General features: G+C 41.1%; 1 protein-coding gene across 1 annotated transcript in view; it reads left to right on the top strand.

The window, feature by feature from the left end:
• LOC127575028 (regulator of microtubule dynamics protein 2) overlaps positions 1–21007 on the top strand; it is a 78461-nt gene that overhangs the window by 33411 nt on the left and 24043 nt on the right. Inside the window, exons 3-4 of the mRNA XM_052024632.1 lie at positions 961–1063; positions 3357–3417. Coding sequence (XP_051880592.1) covers positions 961–1063; positions 3357–3417 — 164 coding nt within the window. The remainder of the gene's footprint in view (positions 1–960; positions 1064–3356; positions 3418–21007) is intronic.

Below are 21007 nucleotides of genomic sequence, written 5' to 3'. Positions count from 1 at the left end.
CACTAATCATCTTTGTCACTTCTTTAAAACAAAATCTCAATTAAATTTATGAGACAGGACCTCTCCTGCACAAAGCCATGCTGACTATCCCCAATGTCCATGCTTTTTCAAATGTGAGTAAATCCTTCCCCTAAGGATCTTCTGAAGTAATTTCCCTACCACTGACATCAGGCTCACTGGCCTATAATTTCCTGGATTGTCCCTCTTAAACAAAGCAACAACATTGGCTATTCTCCAGTCTTCTGGCACCTTTCCCTTGGCTAAGGAGAATACAAAGAGCTCTGTAAAAGCCCTGGCAGTCTCCACCCTTGCCTCCATTAGATAAGATATCTTTATTAGTCACATGTACATCAAAACACACAGTGAAATGCATCTTTGTATAGAATGTTCTGGGAGCAGCCCACAAGTGTCACCACGCTTCTGGCGCCAATGTAGCATGCCTACAACTTCCTAATCCGTACATCTTTTGGAATGTGGGAGGAAACCGGAGCACCTGGAGGAAACCCATGCAGTCACGGGAAGAACATGCAGACTCCTTACAGATAGCAGCCGGAGTTGAACCCGGGTCGCTGGCGCTGTAATGGTATCCCCATCAGACCCTGAGGGCTTACCCACCTTTTCAAGACACCCAATGCCACCTTCTCCAAAATATTGACATGCCCTATAATATAAACATACCTTCCCTAATCTCACCATCATCCATGTCCTTCTCCTCGGTGTTGCAAAATATTCTCCCAATAAATGTCCTTCCCTCCCCATAACTTACACCCTCTCTTTTGTTCTCTTTGTCACTCCCTCCCATTTTCTGCAGCTTTAAAATGAATTTCATTTCTAACTTTTTCTAGTTCTGAATACAGGTCATTAATCAGAACCATTTAAGTATCTTTCCCCACAGATGCTGTTGAATATTTCCTGCATTTTTTAGATTTTATTTATGATAAATATTGTTTGTTTTTCAAGTTTTGGGACAAGGTGGAATTTCTATGGCGATTAGCAAGGGCATATAGCGATATGCATGACACTGCATCGGATGTAGAAGACAAAAAAAACTATGCTATCATTGGTAAGGCATGAAAATAAACTCATTTCTTCATGATCTTTAATTTGAAAAAAATATAGCTTGGTGATATCTGCATCAGTTGATTTGTTCACTTATTAAGAGTCTTTTAGAAGTTTTGAACAAATCTGTCTTTGAGCCTGAATAATGTCTTTTAAGACCTTTTTAAGATCTAGTTTTAAGTAGAATGTTCAAAGTAGAATGTTACTTTTCCAATATAACCTTGCTAGCAGCTATCCACCCTGAATATCCGGAAGGCAAGGTTGGCACATTCTTTGCCTGTGTCCTCTTGAGGATGCATCAAGGAATATTTTGTTTGTGATAACAGACAAGTAGAAAGCTAGCATGTAAAAAGGGTTACAGTACTCCCAAATAGTTCTGAAATAATATCCAGATTTTTTTTTAACATAATTTGGGATTTGGGAGAATCCTTTCACTTTGTCCACCACCTCCCGTTACAAAGCTTGTATTGCCGTCTGTTCAGGAAGATCCATGCTTCTTTGTTAATTTCCTTTTAACAGGGTCTTAAAGTCATTGAATGGACACTTTAGTCCATTTTTTACCTTGCAGCGGAATGTTAATTGTTGGTTTGCAGCTCCTTCTCCTTTAAGGATGATGGAAATTCTTTGGCTGATAGTGACGGGGAACTGATTTCACTCATGAAAGAGTTGGATTTACACTGAAATATTCAATGAGTGCAGCACTCCTGCTGACCCATGTGTATTCCTACATTGGCATATGAATGTATAAAGATGCAATTAGAACTAGGAATAGTTCACCTAGTCCCCTGAGCCTGCTTTGTCATTTAATATCATGCGTGATCTAACTGTACCCTCAACTCTACATTCCTGTCTATGTCTGGCAACCTTTTACCCCTTTGCTTATCAAGAATCAATCTACCACTGCCTTAAAAATACTCATCATCTCTGCTTCCACTGACCTTTTGATAAAAAAATTTTAAAGACTTATGACCAATTGAAAGAAGAAAAATTCTGCCTCACCTCAATCTTAAATGGGCCTTACCTTATTTTTAAACAGTGACCCCATAGTTCTGGGCTCTCCCACAAGAAATATTCTCTTCACATTCACCAGTCAATTTCCCTCAGGATCTTCTAAGTTTCAATCATCTCCTCTCACTCTTTTAAACTCTAGTGAATATACGCCTAGTCTGCTCAACCTTTGCTCTTAAGGCAACCTGCCCATTTCAAGAATTAATTTAATGAACCATCTCTCACCTGCTTCCAATGCATTAGTAGTCTGCCTTAAATGGACATGAGTGACATATCTGGCAGAGCTGCTGCCTCACAGCTCCAGCAACGTGGGTTCAATACTGACCTCTGGTGTGGTGTTTTCACATTCTCTCTGTGACTGCATGAGAGTCCTCTAGGTGCTCTGCTTTCCTCCTGCATCCCAAAAATGTTCAGGTTGGTAAGTTAAATAGACAATAATGTGTAGCTGAGTGACAGAATCTGGGGTGGGGATGCTGATTGGAATGTGTAAAAATGGGTGTTTGATGGTCAGTGTAGACTTAGTGGGCCGAAGGGCTTGTTTCTGTCCTCTATTGCTCTGCGACTCTGACTTTAAGTAAGGAAAGCAATACTGTACGTGGTGCTCCAGATGTGGTTTCACCAAAGCCTCACATAACTGATGTAAATTCTCCCTACTTTCAGGTTCAATTCACAATAAAATTCTGTTACCTTTTTAATTGCTTGCTAAACCTGCGTGATTAGCCATTTGTAAATCATGCACTAGGATAACCAGATCCCTCTGTATCTCGGAGCTCTGCGACTTTTCACCATTCGGGTAATATACTAAGTATCCATTAGTAAGATCAAAATAAACAATTTCACATTTTCTCTCATATTTATACTCCATTTGCCAGATCTTTACCACCTCAGCTATATCACTTTTGTAGCAGGTATGTCTGATTGCAGTCAATTCTTTAATTACCATTTCACACTTATAGGTACGAAATTTTGGTTTATCATTTTCCTTTCTCACCCCTTTTGATTGGTCATGATTTTTATCCTGTTATTCTCTGTTTTCCAAGAAGCTATTTATTCAATAAGTTGCTACCTAATTTTAGGTGTATTCATTGTAAGTTGAGCAAAACATCACATTTCTGCCCCAATTGAGTCCTCCTGTTTCACAGTTTGAAACATATTGTGTTGAATAACTAAAAATACATCTGTACTTTGTCCTGGTTTCTTTTCATTTGTGTTAGCATAAATCCTAAATGCCACAACTTTGGTAAATTCTGTACATACTGTAATTAATGTTTTCATAATATCCCTTTCAGGTAAAGAATTAGCTTTGGATGCAGTTAATCTAGGCCCTCAGAGTGCTGATAGCCACACGTGGTAAGTCTGACTAACTTCATAGCAATTACGGGATAAGATTGACAGTAATACAGTAATTAATGTAAAAATCAAAAGCTCTGGACAGTTTTAGTGCATCTAAAATTCTTAGTTGTTATAACACCAAGTCTGTGAGCTTCACACAAGCAAAAAATTTCATTGCACCCTGGTGTATATGACAATAAACTAATCTGAATCTGGTCTGAATTGAAGAAACATTTTTTTTCTCAAATTTTCATTTTACTTCGTACCTTGTACTTAATGCCACCTTTCTAGCAAGATCGGTATTATTGGGAATATTGCCTGATGATCCTGTCAGTAACAGTTTGTACAAATATCAAGTTCTGATGAAGGGTCTCTGACCTGAAATGTTAACTCTTGTTTCTCTTCCCATGGATGTGGCCAGACCTGCTGAGTATTTCCAGTATTTTCTGTTTTTAATTGTACAATTATCATTTTTTTTTAAATTGAAAACTCAGTAAAACTGTTTATGAAACTGAAACTGTAAGCTGGCATGAGAAACTGAAGTGGGAGCATTGCAGTGATGCTGCATTCTGTCTACCGGATTGTACGTTGAACAGCCGTTTATAAGGATGGGTATTGCCACATAGCTGAGTTGTGTAACGATGATGTATTTCACCAGATATTAACAGAGAGAAAGGAGGAATAGATGGAAATGATAGAATGAGTTTAAAAAAAAAAGATATTTTGGTGCTTGTGGAGTATGAGCACCAGACTAAGAGCTATGAGGTTGTGTAGGAATGTCTTCCCTTCAATCGGAGGGTAGTGAATCTCTGGAAGTCACTGCCCTTGAGTGTGGTGGAGGCCAGATCATTAAATATATTTAAGGTGGAGATGGATAAATATTTGAAAGACTGAGGAATTGAGGGCACAGAAGTGGAGTTGAGGCCAGCATAGATCAGCCATGATCATATTGAACAGTAGGGCAGGCTTGAAGGGCCGAGTAATCTACTCACACCACTATTTTCTTACATTCTTGTGAATGATCAGTTTCTGTGCTGCAACTGTTATGTACTTTCCTAACATCATTTTTAAAGCCTCTGCTTTCATCTCCATTTTAATTAAATATTTACTTGTTATATACTTATTGTATGTTATCTCATTTGTTTAATTTAGATTTGGGGAGATCTTGGGTTCCTTTAAGCAAGGGCACTAGTATTTTAAAAGTAATACTTATAGAATTTGAAGTGTTCATTATGCATAGTTTTTTCTACTTTCACTAACCAGGCTAATTTTATTTGTGTGTACTCATGCTTTTGAACAATGTACTTGTACTTGTTGCTGAAATGTACATTAACAGAAGTATTTAAAAAAAAAATTACATTCTACATTTTCAAGTGAGCATGTGTCTTTATATTTCTATAAATAGAGTCCCCAAATAATTAATCAATGGAATTTGGAATATTAAAAACAAATTAATAGCATGTGGGACTGCCTATCTTGTATATTGTGAATTTTCTCACTGGACCATCACAACTCCATATGCTAGTATAATCATGTACCCATAAAGATTACTTATAACAATATGCTTCAAGGAGAGTCATAGAGTCATACATCACGAACAAGTCCCTTCACATCCCCTCCCATGTCAATGTCACCTGTTGTACCTATTTACATTGATCCCATTTACCTGCTTTGCGCTAATTGGTGTATTTTAGATAGCAATGTTGCTTTGAAAATGATATTAAAAATCTAATTCTAAATTCCTTTATGTACTTTGATTAATTGCTCTATAAAAAGCTAATTTCAGCTATCTGGACTCAATATCAAATTCTACAACTTCAGGTACCTCACTTTCTCTGTCTGTATCAGAACTGACCATTTCTACTCTAAGTCCTCCATCTATGATGTTGGCTCTGTTGTTCTCTCTCCATTAGCACAGCCTGACCTGCTAGGCATACCCTATAGCCCTTCCATTTTGCAATTTTTACACTCCTTTGTTTGTATTCTTGCTCTTTAGCTGCTGGTTGTTGGTATGATGTCAGTTCTAAGAAGGCATAAATTGGTCAAAGGAGGTTGCAAAGGATGGGACCCTCTTCTTTAGAAAAGAGAAGTTTGAGGATTATCCTGATATTGGTCCTTAAAATGGTGAGAACTTGCTTAGTTAGATTTGAGAAATACTTCCACATGAGAATTTCTGAAACTAGTGGTTACAAGTACAAGAAAGTAACTAGTAAATCAAGTAGAGAATTTGGAAGCAACTCCTTTTTGCAAATAGTTGTAAGAACATAGAAAATTCTAGTTATTTGTTTTTCAGGATGTGGTGTCGCTGTCAAGGCTATCATTTGTTTCCCATGCCTAATTGCCTTGAAGGTGGTGGTAAGCTGCCATCTTGAACTGATAAAGTCCTTCTGGTGAAAGTACTTTCACAGTGATGTTGGATAGGGGGTTCTAGGATTTTGATCCAGCATTGATGAAGGAATAGTGATATAATTCCAGTTCAGGATTGAGTGCGACTTAAAGGGGAAACTGTGGCCCATGCTCCTCCTGCCATTATCCTTGGTAGAAGTTAAGGGTTTGCACTACCACAGGGAGACAAATAGAATAATGCCCTATGCAGAAGCTAGATAATCAAATGAGGGAAGGAGGAATAGAAAGCTGTGCTTATGGTTGTAATGTTGGAATTCCAACCCTTAAAAGGATCTGTACAACACTGACCTCTGCTGCATTAGCTGCAAAATGGCAGTGAATGAGGCAAAAGGGAAAAGCTCCCCACTTAACTGCTGGAGACCTTGTTATCTCCATGAAGGAAATCCACAAAAGGAGAGGGCCTTTATGTAGGTATCCTGTAGTATGGAACAGAGCATGTTGACTTTTCATGACTTCTCCAGATTTGCGAAGGTGGGCATTCTACACACTACACATATTACTTTTATGTTAACACTGTAATCACTCAGAGGCACCAGCTGCCCATGTAGTTATGTTAATGGAGTCTTAGTTGTTAAATCTTTAGAAGCAAGTTGAAGCTTGTCGTTGCTGTTCTATTCACAAAGCAAGAATCCTTGACGGGGCATCACCTATCTCATTTGCAGGGCCCCCTAGCATTGCACATGATATTTTACTGACATCAGATCCTTGGAATCAATGGTCCATGAGTCATCCATCACATAGGCTTCACTCCCAAAGCCATATCCTTGCGATCTTCTCAGAAAATGGATGGACACTCAGATGTCAGTATTGGATAGGCCTTCACATAAATGGATCTAATAATAGAGCACCTTTTAAATACCATGATTACCAGGTTCTGCTTTCATTTTCTTTGCTGATTTGTGGAATGATACTTGTGTAATTGTAACGGGGAGAGTTGATAGAGAGGACTCTATAGATGTAGTGTATTTAGATTTGCAAAAGGCATTTGAGAAGGTGCCACATAAGAGGCCATTGCATAAATTAAGAACCCCAAACTATTGGAAGAAGTGTGTCAGTGTGGATTGAAAACTGGCTGTCACAGAAAACAAAGTTGAACTAAATGGGTTCTTCAGCCTGGAGGGATGTAACTCGTGGAGTATGCCAGGGATTGGTACCTGCCCCTCAATTATTTACTAACATTAATGACATGGAGGAATAAACAGTATGTAAGGTTTGCAAGTTTGCTGATGATACGAAAATAGGCATGTTGTGATGAGGACGTTGTGATGAGGACATTGTGACTCTGCAGCAGGATAGAGTGATTGGGCAGAAACCTGGCAAATGTGAGGAAATGTGAGGTCATACACTTCAGTAAGAGGGATCAAAGGCAGATTATTATCTAAATGGAGATAGATTGCAAATGAGTGTAGTTCAGAGGGATCTAGGTGTTCCAGTACATGAATCACAAAAAAGTCGGGCAGATCCAACAAGTTGTTAAGAAAGCAAATTGCATATTTTCCTTTATTGCAAAGGGTTTGGAGTTTAAGAATGGGGAGGTTTTGTTACAGTTGTACAGGGTCTTGGTAAGGCCACACCTGGAATACTGTGCATAGTTTTGGTCCCCTTACTTACAAAAGGACAGAGTAGCATCAGAGGCAGTCCAAAGAAGATTCACCAGGCTAATTCTTGGGATGAGAGGGTTGTCCTATCAAAGGAAACTGGACAGTTGGGTCTTTATTCCTTGGAGTTTAGAAGAATGAGGGGTGACTTTATTCAAACATAAAGATCCTAAGGGGGTGTGACAGGATAGATGTTGACATGTTTTCACTAGTGGGAGAGCCATGAACAAGGGGACATGGCTATGAAATAAAGGCCATCATTTAAAACTCCAGTGAACAGAAATTTCTTTTCTCAGAGGGCAGTGAATCTCTGGAATTCTCTGCCCCCGAGGGCACTGGAGGCCAGATCATTAGATAGATTTAAGGTGGAGATAGATAAATATTCAGAGGAATTGAGGGTAATGTGAACTGGCATGGAAGAGACCAGCATAGATCAGCCATAATTATGTTGAATGGTGGGACAACCTTGAGGGGCCTGATGGCCTATTCTTGCTCCTTTTTTTTGTGTACTTGTGATTTGTGATATATTTCCAAGTCAGTATGGTGTGAGAGTTGGAGGGAAACCTGCAGGGTCTGGTGTTCCTGTTTATCTCCTGCCCTTTTCCATCTTGGTGTTACAGGTCAGAGGTCTCAGAGGTGCTGTTGGAGTAACCTGGGTGAGTAACTGCAGTGCATCTTGTAGCTGGTACACATTACATCCACCGTGTTTGTGGATGGAGGGAATGTTTAGGATGAAAACCAAAAGAACGTTTAGGTTGGTTGATTAGGTGCCAATCAAGCCATCTGGTTTGTCCTGGTTGGTGTTGAATTTCTTGAGGGTTGCTGGCACTGTACTCATCCAGGAAAGCAGTGTGTGTTCCATTAGGCTCCTGCTGTGTCCTTTAGATGTGGAAAGGCCTTGGGAATCTCAGGAGGTGAGAAATTTGCAGCCTCTGACCTGCTTCTGTAGCCACAATATTTATGTGACTAATCCAGCCGAGTTTTTGGTCAGTGGTACCCATAGGATATTTATGGTGGGGCTTCGGCAATGGTAATGCCTATGAAGTGTACGTGCGGAGATGGTAATTGGCTGGCACTTCTGTGGCACGAGCAATATTTGCCAAATATCAGCCCATACCTAAATGTTTTCTTAAAGAAATATGTCCAGCAGTACACTCAGAGCTCTTTAAAACAAAAAGAATCAAATATCCACCAAGAATATGGAGGAAAGATGTATAATGTAAGACAAAACAAATATAACTATCTTTTAAAAGTAAGAAAAAATGTTGCCTTTTCATAAACTGAATTTCTCAATGCATTATGAATATCCATGGTCTGTGTGAAGTACAGTTTAAAATACAAATCATACTCAGTTGCATTTTATCCAACTTTTGACTGACATTAATGCTTTTATGGATTTTAAGTATTGATCAGAAATTCATTTAGAAATGCACCTTATTACTCGAATACAGATGTAACTTATTTTATTTGACACCAGAATGGTAAATCTGTGTTAAAACATTATCCCTAAAATTGCACTTGTTTCTTTTGTCTCAGGTAGTTCCCTTGTTAAAATTTGCTTGCCTTTTGTGTGCTTCCTCTCTGGACACAGGATTCCTTACTACAGTTACATTGATGAAACCACACCTGAACATGATCTCCTTGCCTAAAGGATGTACTTGGTATAGAGAGGGTGCAGTGAAGTTTTATTAGGCTGTTTCTTTGGACTGGGATGTTAGGTCTGAGATATGAGGAGGGATTTAGAGGCCTGGCATAACTCCATCTACAAGTTTGCAGATGATACTACCATAGTAGGCCGTATCTCAAATAGTGATGAGTCGGAGTACAGGAAGGAGATAGAGAGCTTAGTGACATGGTGTCATGACAACAACCTTTCCCTCAATGTCAGCAAAACAAAAGAGCTGGTCATTGACTTCAGGAAAGGAGGTGGGGTACATGCACCTGTCTACATCAATGGTGCTGAGGCCAAGAGGGTTGAGAACTTCAGGTTCCTTGGAGTGAACATCACCAATAGCCTGTCCTGGTCCAACCATGTAGACGCCATGGCCAAGAAAACTCACCAGCACCTCTACTTTTTAAGGAGGCTAAAGAAATTTGGCATGTCCCCTTTGATACTCTCAAACTTTTATCGATGCACCATGGAAAGCATCCTATCTGGATGCATCACAGCTTGGTATGGCAACTGATCTGCCCAGGACCACAAGAAACTGCAGAGAGTTGTGGACACAGCCCAGCGCATCACGGAAACCAGCCTCCCCTCCATGAACTCTGTCTATACCTCTCGCTGCCTTGGTGAAGCAGCCAGCATAATCAAAGACCCCACCCACCCAGCTCATTCTCCCTCCCCTCCCCTCCCCTCCCATCAGGCAGAAGATACAGGAGCCTAAGGGCACATACCACCAGGCTCAAGGACAGCTTCCATCCCACTGTCATAAGGGAACTGTTCAATAGTCTCATACGATGAGATGGATTCTTGACCTCACAACTACCTTGTTTGACCTTTGCACCTTATTGTCTACCTGCACTGCACTTCCTTGTAGCTGTGACACTTTACTCTGCATTCTGTTATTGTTTTTACCCTGTACTACCTCAATGCACTGTGTACTGAATTGATCTGTACGAGTGGTATGCAAGACAAATTTTTCACTGTACCTCGGTACAAGTGACAATAATAAACCAATACCAGTACCAATACCATACTTATTCCCGAGAATTTAGAAGGTTGAGAGACGACTTCATTGAGACGTATAGAATAGGTTTTGACAAGGAGCATGTTCCCCTTGGTTTAAGGAATCTAGGAGACTCACTGAATCTAAGGGGTAGGGCATTTAGGACTGAAATGAGGGAAAGATTTCTTCACTCAGAGGGTGGTGAATCTTTGGAATTCTCTACCCAAGAGAGCTATTGAGTCTCAGTAATTGATTGCATTCAAAATGGAGGGTGATAAATTTCTAGATGTTGGAGCAATCAAAGAATATGAGGAAAGGGCAAAAAGTGGTGCTGATCTTATTGAATGGTGGACTAGTCTCCCATAGCTGAATAGTACGGTCTTTCTTCTATATCTTATCCTCCTATGTGTTACAATTTTTTGAAGTTTGGATTGGAAAACAGAGGACATATGACATTCTAAACATTTGCTTTGTTGGATTTTATCCATCTTGTTTGTACTAAACAAAATAGAACAGCAGAATGCATTATGTATTGCTGTTCTTTTGTTTGTTGTATTTCCCAAGAAAATATCAAGAATCTTCCTCCTCCTTGAGTTATACAACACCAATATGTGAAAGGTTTATGTTATTATTTGCAGTTTGTAGGATTTAGTCAAATTTAATGGTTTTGAGTCTGTCGTCACCATGGGGCACAGATTGCTGTGGTGGTGACTTTACTCCATGAACTTATTTTTGTAGTGCTGTGGAATTTTTGATGTGTGGGATAGAATGAGAAAAATAGAATATTATTTTTTTCTTAAGGTTTATATAACTTTTTGTATGTAGTTAAGATTTCTTATCAAAATCTTCTTTCATGACTACCTATGATCTGGAAATTTTGTACCTAAGAAAAAGGTAGCTATTCTTCCATTGTGGTATGAATTTGTACTGTTCCCTCTCTTTAGCAAAGGTGAAGCATTAGAATGAGATTTTGAGGAAAATGTTTATTCGTGCATGGCTTCTGTGTGGTCAGACTTTGAGAGAGCAGTCTATTGATTTTGATTTCTTGGATGATGGTCTTTCTATTTGTAAAGATGAACTTCTTCATTCACAGAAGACAGCACGGTTGTGCTGCAGGTCTTGCAGCTCTCTTGCAACTCTAGAAACCCAGGCTCAATTCTGACCTCTGGTGATGTCTCTGTGTAGTTTGACTGAGTACTCCAGTTTCCTTCCACATCCCAAAAACATGCTGGTTGTTAAATTCATTGGCTACTGTGAATAACCCTTAGTGTAGATGGCTGGTGGGAGAATCAGGAGGGTGGTAATGGGCACATAAAAGCGATTAGGTTATAGGGCAGTAAATTGGGGAATAGGATCGAAGGGATTATTCTGAGAGCCAGCAGACTCTGTGGGTTGAATGGCCTCATCCTATGTTGCTATAAGCAATGGAAAATGTAGGAAGGAAGATGGGTAACCAATCTTCTTGGTTACCTTACTCCCAAGTTATGAGAATAAATATATTGTAACTAAAATCTCTGTAAACTTCCTAGTTTATATACTTAGTATTCCTGCAATTTGAAAATTTTGAAACCAACAATTCCAAGTGCAAAATGAATATTCAGTGAAACTTTGGAAATGAATGCAGGTGTAAAAACTACAGTGCTAAGATATGTGAATTCTAATTTGCCATTAGTGCAGAGCATACAACACTTTTACAATCGGGTTTCGAATTTCATCTTGCTCATCGTTATATGTTAATTGTCTATTATGTGTTTCGTTGAAAATGTAGAGTTTGTTTAAAATAGGCAGCATTGTTGATGGCTTTTGACAATACACTTTAGACAGACAAAGTTGCACGAACCTATCATCTAATTGCCTTTATCATTAACTTTAATGGAAAATAAATCATGCAGGGTGCATACTAGTTGGCAATATTGCAGGCTTTTTCACATCATTGGCCAACTACCCCTAGGCATTTATTTCAATTTTAAATTGAAATGTTTTTTTTGTTTTATTTTACATTGGTAAACTGCAGAGTACTTTAAACATTTCAATTTGCACAGAAGTCTTGATTGACCATGAATTATAATTTGAGTACCACATGACTTAAATTCTGCTAAGCTGTTCTGTCAGCTTTTTCTGCTGTTGGCTTTGGGTACAGCCTTGTCTTGTTCATACATGCAATATGTATTCAAAGTCTGCTACAGTGATGAGTAACTTCCAGAAAAGGTGAAACATATAATAACATTCAGTGCTATAAACTAAATTTACCACTAATGTATTTTTGAGAACATAGTGTGTATTAATGGCAGAAATGTTTTGTTTATGATCCAACTAAAACACAGTATTTTTACACCTGACTCTTTTGACATTTTCTTGACTGTGTTGTAAATACATAGGCCAAGAAATTGAGTTACTTTGCTTTTTTTTCCCCCATGCCATGCACCTGAAAATGGGTTCTTTCCCACATGGAATGTGACTGCAATCAATTCCATGTAGAAATGTACCAGTCCAGAAATTCGGTTGGGCAGTTCTAATTGTTAATCATCCCAATGTTGATGGTGTGATTTCCAGTTCATTTGCACTTGGGATGATAATCATTGGAATGCTGCCAGGGAAGTTATTGCATCATCTTCTAAGAAGCAACCACCACTGGCACTCGTGGAACAACAAGTTTCAATAATGCTTCTTCAGACTGGGACCTTCCCTCCTTGCAGAATTTTTAATATAACAAATTTTGCAAACAAATCAGTAAGTGATGTAAAAAAAAGTATCGATGATATTCTTTTGAAATCAAGCAGGATAAACTAGCTTTAGCACTTTGTATTCCTTGTTTTATTGTGACTAAATCATGAAAGCCTCAGGTCGGCATTTTTTTTAACCAATTTGTCATTAAGTAATTAAAGCAAGCCATCCACGGGAAATATGATGGGCAAATGAAAACCAGAGATGGAGTGAATCACAACAGGAATTGCCTAGTCCTGATTTTCAACTTAGGAGATCAGCATGGGGCATTAGAGCAAACTTTTTTTGTCGTCTTAGGCTGTCTTTCAAGCATGATGTGCTTTCATTACATTTCTTGAGTTCTGAGGTAGCTGAATTGTCCTGTGCAGGATCTGCAGTCTCTGCCACAGGTGGCATGGTTTTACTTCATGTGGTAGATGGGGAATCAAAGATATTGCTTGCTCTTCCATTGTTTGTATGTGGCTTCCATTGGTCCTGTTGTAGAGACTTGAAGTACTTGTGCTTTTATGGATGCTCCTGCTTTTAGTTTGAGCATTCACAAACCAGGATTTCCCATGAAACAGTGAGGATTCTATTCAAGGAAGTCCTTGAAGTGTTTTTTCTGACATCCTTGAAATCTCTTGCTTCATCATAGCTGGTTGAATGCAGTGAGAGCATTGATGCTACGGACATTGGTCTTGGAGAAAATGCTGCCTTAGTTGATAGGCTTTTGTTCTCTCAATTAACACCACTCCAGTGGGAACTTTGCTAGAGTTCAGATATATTTTTGCAGCAAGGAATATTGAGAAAAGGATTGGTCTGATAGCACAGTCGTGCTTGACCTCAGACAAGGAATCATTTATTAGTATCATGTGGTAGATGAAGACTGCTAACAGAGAAGAGGACAGACACATCTGGGAAGGGTTCTCATTAAGTCTATGCTAGTTCTCAGAGCAATCCCATTGCCCTATTTATTTACCTGTAACCTATCCTCTCTCACATGCCTTTCAACACCCGCCTTCCCCATTTCTCCTGCCGCCACCTTTGCCCTACACTGAGAATAATGATAACGCTTACAACCAGCCTACCATGCAGGATCTTGTCAAAAGCCTTACTAAGGCCCATGTCGATAATGTTTATTGCCCTGCCCTCATCGATCCTTTTGGTCACCTCTTCAAAAACAACTCAATCAAGTTCACAAAGCCATACTGTCTATCTCTGTTTTTCTTGGAATTTTTTTCTATTTTTAACCAAAGTCAAGCCTTTAAACATAGCAGAATTAATATCGATAAGTTTTAATGTGTCCTGATATTGGGCTTTGTGTCCTGACATTGAGCTGACAATTACATTCTTTAATATAATGGTTTGTTGGCAGTTAACATTCAGAAAAGGGTACACTATCCTACCAGAGTTGGCATGTGCAAGGGGTAGGAGGAGATGAATATCCAACATTATTAGAGAAGGAAATGTATGCTGCATCTGAACTTTTTTTTCTCCTGCCTTCCGTGCATATTTTTAAAACTAGTTCTTATGACTGTGCAGAGAATGGAGGGATATGGACCTTGTGTAGGCAGAAGGGACAAGTTTAGTTGGGCGTTTAATTAGTTCGCCACAGCATAATATGATATTTATTTATTAGTCACATGTACATCGAAACACACAGTGAAATGCGTCTTTTGCATTACTGAGAATGTGCTGGGGGCAGCCCACAAGTGTCGCCACGTTTCCAGTGCCAACATAGCATGCCCACAATTCCTAACCTGTACGTCTTTGGAATGCGGGAGGAAACCAGAGCACCCAGAGGGAAACCCACGCAGACACGGGGAGAACATACAAACTCCTTACAGGCAGCAGCAGGAATTGAACCCAGGTTGCTGGCGCTGTAATAGCGTTACGCTAGCCGCTATGCTACCGTGCCGCCAAAGGGCCTGTTCCTGTGCTGTACTGTTTGATGTTCTATATGCCACTTTGTTCTTTAATTGAAAAATGCTCTGCTGACGTTTGTGCATGGTGGAAGGGGTACACAGATGAACCCTAAGTTTCTGTAACCCCATGACCCAATAAAAGATAAGAATTCTGGAACACTTAACATTTAACTTTTGTGAGCAAACACTTTTCATATCTGACTCTTTTCCAAAGAGCCCAGCTTATAAGTGAGCAGCTTCCACTTGCACAATGTAATGCCGTGAATCATTTGAGTCGATGTTGACTTGGGAAAATGTGAGACCCCTATGGCTGCTCTCTCAAGAAAAAGAGAAAATTATTCTTAAAAATTAAAATTAAAAAGAAATCTAATAGACTTTTAAAATTCTGTAAGCTTCAGTGGGATGCATGTTGAGAAATGGTTCGTGTTCAAGATCCATTTTCACTTTTGGACCACACCCACACTTCAGTCAAGTGCTGAACTTACTGAAATATGATGTTAATGAAAGCCTCCTTCCTAGTGCTGTTTAGAAGTATTTTTCTGTACTTGCAGGTCCTATTTCTGGCTACTGTGGGGCAAGAGGGATTTTTTTTTCATTGCTCAGCTCTAACATATGAAAGTTTAATTAGATTGCGCATAGGTTTTTGTTGCTCTTTCACTGTTAATGTTCATTTTTTGGGTGGGAAGTTAATTACCGGAAGGGGGAGAAGGAGAGCATATTCACAGAGATTCATCGTGTAGCTCTTCTGTGTCATTGAGAAGCAATGTCTTCACTTCACCAAGGATGCCAACAAAAGGTTATGCCCACTGTTCCAGCCACAAACCAAGGTAGGTGTAGTATTGCCTATTCTAATGAAAATCACCTTCACCATTGACGTTTATGCCAGAGACTCCTTTTCAGACTGCAACTGTACTATAGACTGAAATATTACCATCTTCCATTATAACTAAACAAACTTATTTACAGATAAGTGCTTTGCTAGTAATGCCAGTATTTATCGTCTGTGCCTAAACGTCCTTGAGAAGTCGAAGGTGAGCAACAGCCTTAAATTGCTGCAGTATTTCTAGTGAAGGTAATCTCAAAGTGCTGTTCAGTAAGAGGTATCTGGACGTAGACCTAGTGACAATGAGGGAACAGCAAAATGTTTCCAAGTTGAGATGATTGTGCAACCAATAGGAACCAATAGATGCTGGGGTTTCCATGTGCCTACTTGTCCTTGATAGTAAAGGTCCAAGGTTTGGGAGGAACTGGTGAAGTGGACTTGGAAAGTAACAGAATTGCATTTTTAAACAGAATGTACTGCAGCCACAATGCATTGGTGGTGGATATAATGCCAATCAAAATGTACTGCTTTGTCCTAAATAGTGAGACCTTTTTAAGTGTTGTTGGATCTACATGCATCCAAATAAGAGTATTGTCAGTATGCTTTATTGTAATCTTATGTTATGTGCTGCAGGGATAGGGGAAGTTGTTGACAGCTATGCAAAGTATTTGGGGAATGTGATTGGCACAACAGGCTTCGGCATTTACTTAAGAATGAGTCAGGAGCTGAGAGACCAAGGAGGTGCGAGTCCCTCACAGGTCCGGGCTAATTTAGAAGGGCCAATAAAAAGGAGGTCGTGTCAAGTGGAGCACCCATTGTCAGAGTGGACAGAGTCAGAGTGTGTGGTTTTGGCACAACAGGCCTCAGCACCAAGAGGCAGAGGCCATGTGCAACAACACTGGTGAGTAGCTGGTAAGTAAAAGTAAGGTTTACTGCTATTGTTGTAACTCTTAAGTAGACTACAGCTAGGTTAGGAAAAAAAATAGTTCAGATGGAGGGCAAGATGATGTGCTGCAACTGCATGATGTGGGAACTAGTGGACCCTGCTGTGGTGCACAGTGACCACATCTGCAGTAAGTGCTTGAGGCTGGAGGAACTTTGGCTCAGAATTGATGAGCTGGAGTCACAGCTTCAAACACTGCAAAGCATCAGGGAGGGAGAGAGTTATGTAGATGCTGTGCATTGGGAGGCAGTCACCCCCCTTACAGCAGGTACTTCTAGGGTCCAGGAGGCAGGTAGATGGGTGACTCTCAGGGGAGAGAAAGAGAAAGGGAACAGGCAGACAGAGCAGAGGACCCCGGAGACTGTTCCCCTCAAAAACAGGTATTCCGCTTTGTAGGTCATCCCCCTCAACAGCATCCAGAGATCAAGCAGCAGTAGCCAGGTCTCTGGCATGGGGACTGGACCTGCTGCCCAGAAGGGAAGGGAGAAGAGGAGGGCAATAGTGATAGGGGACTCGATACTCAGGGGAACAGACAGGAGGTTCTGTGGACATGAGCGAGAATCCCGGATGGTATGTTGCCTCCTAGGTGCCAGGGTCCAGGACGTCTCTGATCAGGTCCACAGCATGCTTGTGCGGGAGGGAAAGCAGCCAGAAGTCGCAGTACATGTTGGTACCAATGACATAAGTAGAAAGAGGGATGAGGTCCTGAAAAGTGAGTTTAAGGAGCTAGGCAGAAGGCTGAAGAACAGGACCTCAAAGGTAGTAATCCCAGGATTGCTGCCAGTGCCACGTGATAGTGAAGGTAAGAATAGGGGGAGATGGCAGATGAATGCGTGGCTGAGGAGTTGGTGCAGGGGGCAGGGTTTTAGATTTTTGGATCATTGGGGAAGGTGGGACCTGTACAGATTGGATGGGTTACACCTGAACTCAGGGGGGGACCAATATCCTTGCAGGCAGGTTTGCTAGTGTGGTTCGGGAGGGTTTAAACTAGTTTGCAAGGGGGATGGGAACCGGAAGGATAGGTCAGTGGAAGAAGTACATGGAGTAAAGTCAGATCTAACATATAGAGAGGCTTTGAGGAAGGAGAAGCAGAGTACAGGGTATAAAAGTAGTAAGGTGGATGGGCTAAAGTGCATTTACTTAAATGCAAGAAGCATCAGGAATAAGGGTGATGAACTGAGAGCTTGGATAAATGCATGGAACTATGATATTGTGGCTCTTGCAGAGACTTGGCTGTCACCAGGGCAAGAATGGATACTGAATATTCCTGGATTTCAGTGTTTTAAAAGGGATGGGGAGGGGGGAAGAAGAGGAGGAGGGGTGGCGTTACTGGTCAAGGACACTATTACAGCTGCAGAAAGGGTGGATAATGTAGCAGGATCCTCTCTAGAGCCAGTATGGGTGGAAGTTAGGAAGAAGAAAGGAGCAGTTACTCTACTGGGAGTATTCTACAGGCCCCCTGGTAGCAGCAGGGATACTGAGGAGCAGATTGGGAGGCAGATTTTGGAAAGGTGCTAAAATAACAGGGTTGTTATCATGGGAGACTTCAACTTCCCAAATATGGATTGGCACCTGCTTAGTACCAAAGGTTTAGATGGGGCAGAGTTTAAGTGTGTCCAGGACAGATTCCTGTCACAGTATGTTGACAGGCCAACTAGAGGGAATGCCATATTAGATCTAGTATTAGGTAATGAACCGGGTCAGGTGACAGACCTCTCAGTGGGTGAGCATTTGGGGGACAGTGACCACTGCTCCCTAACCTTTAGCATTGTCATGGACAAGGATAGGAGCAGCGAGGACAGGGAAATATTTAATTGGGGAAGGGCAAATTATAGGCTATAAGGCTAGAACTTGCGAGTGTGAATTGGGATGACATTTTTTTGAAGGGAAATGTACTTTGGAGATGTGGTCATTGTTCAGGGATCTCTTGCAGGATGTTAGGGGTAAATTTGTCCCTGTGTGGCAGGGAAAGAATGGCAGGGTGTAGGAACTGTGGTTGACGAGAGGTGGAACATCTAGTTAGGAGGAAGAAGGCGGCATACAGAAGGTTTAGGCAGCAAGGATCAGATAGGTCTCTTGAGAAATATAGGGTAGCAAGGAACGAACAAGAAGGGGCTGAGGAGAGCAAGAAGGGGATAAGAAAAGGCCTTGGCGAATAGGGTTAAGGAAAACCCTAAGGCATGTTTCGCTTATGTGAAGAGCAGAAGGATGACTGGAGTAAAGGTAGGACTGATTAGGGATAAAGGTGGGAAGATGTGCCTGAAAGCTGTGGAAGTTGGTGAGGTTCTCAATGAGTACTCCTCTTCAGTATTCACCAAGGAGAGGGGCCTTGATGATGCTGAGTTGGTAAGGATAATGTTCTAGAGCATATTGATATCAAGAGAGAGGATGTGTTGGAGCTGTTAGAAAATATTAGGACAGATAAGTCTCCAGGGCCTGACGGAATATTCCCCAGGCTGCTCTGCAAGACGAGGGAGGAGATTGCTGAGCCTTTGGCTAGGATCTTTGAGTCCTTGTTGTCCATGGGAATAGTACTGGAGGATTGGAGGGTGGCAAATGTTGTCCCCTTATTCAAAAAAGGTAGTAGGGATAGTCCAGGGAATTATAGACCAGTGAGCCTTGCGTTTGTGGTGGGCAAGCTGTTGGAAAGGATTCTAAGAGATAGGATCTATGGGCATTTAGAGAATCATGGTCTGATCAGGCACAGCCAGCATGGCTTTGTGAAGGGCAGATCATGTCTCACAAGCCTGAGAGTGTTCTTTGAGGAGGTGACCAGACAGATTGAGGGTAGTGCAGTACATGTGGTCTACATGGATTTTAGTAAGGCATTTGACAAGGTTCCACGTGGTAGGCTTCTTCAGAAGGTCAGAGAGCATGGGATCCAGGGAAGCTTGGCCATGTGGATTCAGAATTGGCTTGCCTGTAGAAAGCAGAAGGTTGTGGTGGAGGGAGTGCATTCAGATTGGAGGGCTGTGACTAGCCGTGTCCCACAAGGATCGGTTCTGGGACCTCTGCTTTTTGTGATTTTTATTAATGATGTGGATGAGAGGGTAGAAGGGTAGGTTGGCAAGTTTGCAGACAACACAAAGGTCGGTGGTGTTGTGGATGGTGTAGAGGATTGTCGAAGATTGCAGAGGGACATTGATAGGACGCAGAACTGGGCTAAGAAGTGGCAGGTGGAGTTCAATCTGGAGAAGTGTGAGGTGGTACACTTTGGAAGGACTAACTCCAAGGCAGAGTACAAAGTTAATGGCAGGATTCTTGGTAGTGTGGAGGAGCAGAGGGATCTGGGGGTTCATATCCACAGATCCCTGAAAGTTGCCTCACAGGTGGATAGGGTAGTTAAGAAAGCTTATGGGGTGTTAGCTTTCATAAGTCGAGGGATCAAGTTTAAGAGCCATGAGGTAATGACGCAGCTCTATAAAATTCTGGTTAGACCACACTTAGAGTACTATGTCCAGTTCCGGTCGCCTCATTATAGGAAGGATGTGGAAGCATTGGAAAGGGTGCAGAGGAGATTTACCAGGATGCTGCCTGGTTTAGAGAGTATGCATTATGAGGAGAGACTAAGGGAGCTAGGGCTTTACTCTTTGGAGAGAAGGAGGATGAGTGGAGACCTGATAGAGGTGTACAAAATATTAAGAGGAATCAATCGAGTGGACAGCCAGTGCCTCTTTCCCAAGGCACCAATGCTCAATACAAGAGGGCATGGCTTTAAAGTAATGGGTGGGAATTTCAAGGGAGATATCAGAGGAAGGTTTTTTACCCAGAGTGGTTGAGGCATGGAATCTGCTGCCTGGGGCGGTGGTAGAGGCAGGTACATTGGTCAAATTCAAGAGATTACTAAATAAGCATATGGAGGAATTTAAAATAGAGGGATATGTGGGAGGAAGGGGTTAGATAGTCTTAGATGAGGTTTAAAGGTTGGCACAACAATGTGGGCCAAAGGGCCTGTATTGTGCTGTGCTGTTCTATGTACTGTAGACTAGCTGATTTGTGTGGAGTATGTGTGTGCATGTGAGCTGGCCACAATACATGTGGTTGGTTAATGTGAGGAGAGGAATGAAGCAAGTCTTGCAAGTAATGATACCGTGTGTCATGTAATAAAAACAAAACGCTGGAAATACTCAGTAGGTTAGATGGTGTCCATGGAGAGAGAAATCATTAACATTTCAGGTCAGTGCAGCAGCTGTGAATAGTGTGGTTTTGATAACACAATATTTCCAGTGTATAATTATCTTGATATTTCCATCAAATTGAATTTCCTGCATTTTTCACTTTTCTGAATTGCATTCATGTTCTTGGAGAAATGCTCTTGGCATGGATGTGGTGAGCAATTTCCTTCCAGCTTCCTAGTGTGAGTAACTTCCTCCCAGCTTCCTTCCCATCTGATACCTAGAGGACATCTTACTTTCTTTCAATGCTAGTTCTAAGGCTTGCAGTGCTGTCTCAAATTTTGGTGTCCATTCTTCCCCTACTTCAACCATTTCCTCACCACTTATTTGCAGAAGAAATTTTGTAGCCACAATACCCTTCCTCTT

This window comes from Pristis pectinata, chromosome 10 (genome assembly GCF_009764475.1).
Source record: "Pristis pectinata isolate sPriPec2 chromosome 10, sPriPec2.1.pri, whole genome shotgun sequence".
In the NCBI taxonomy this organism is placed as follows: Eukaryota; Metazoa; Chordata; class Chondrichthyes; order Rhinopristiformes; family Pristidae; genus Pristis; species Pristis pectinata.
The sequence above is the reverse complement of the archived record's forward strand: the minus strand, read 5'-3'. Positions and strand labels throughout refer to the sequence as shown.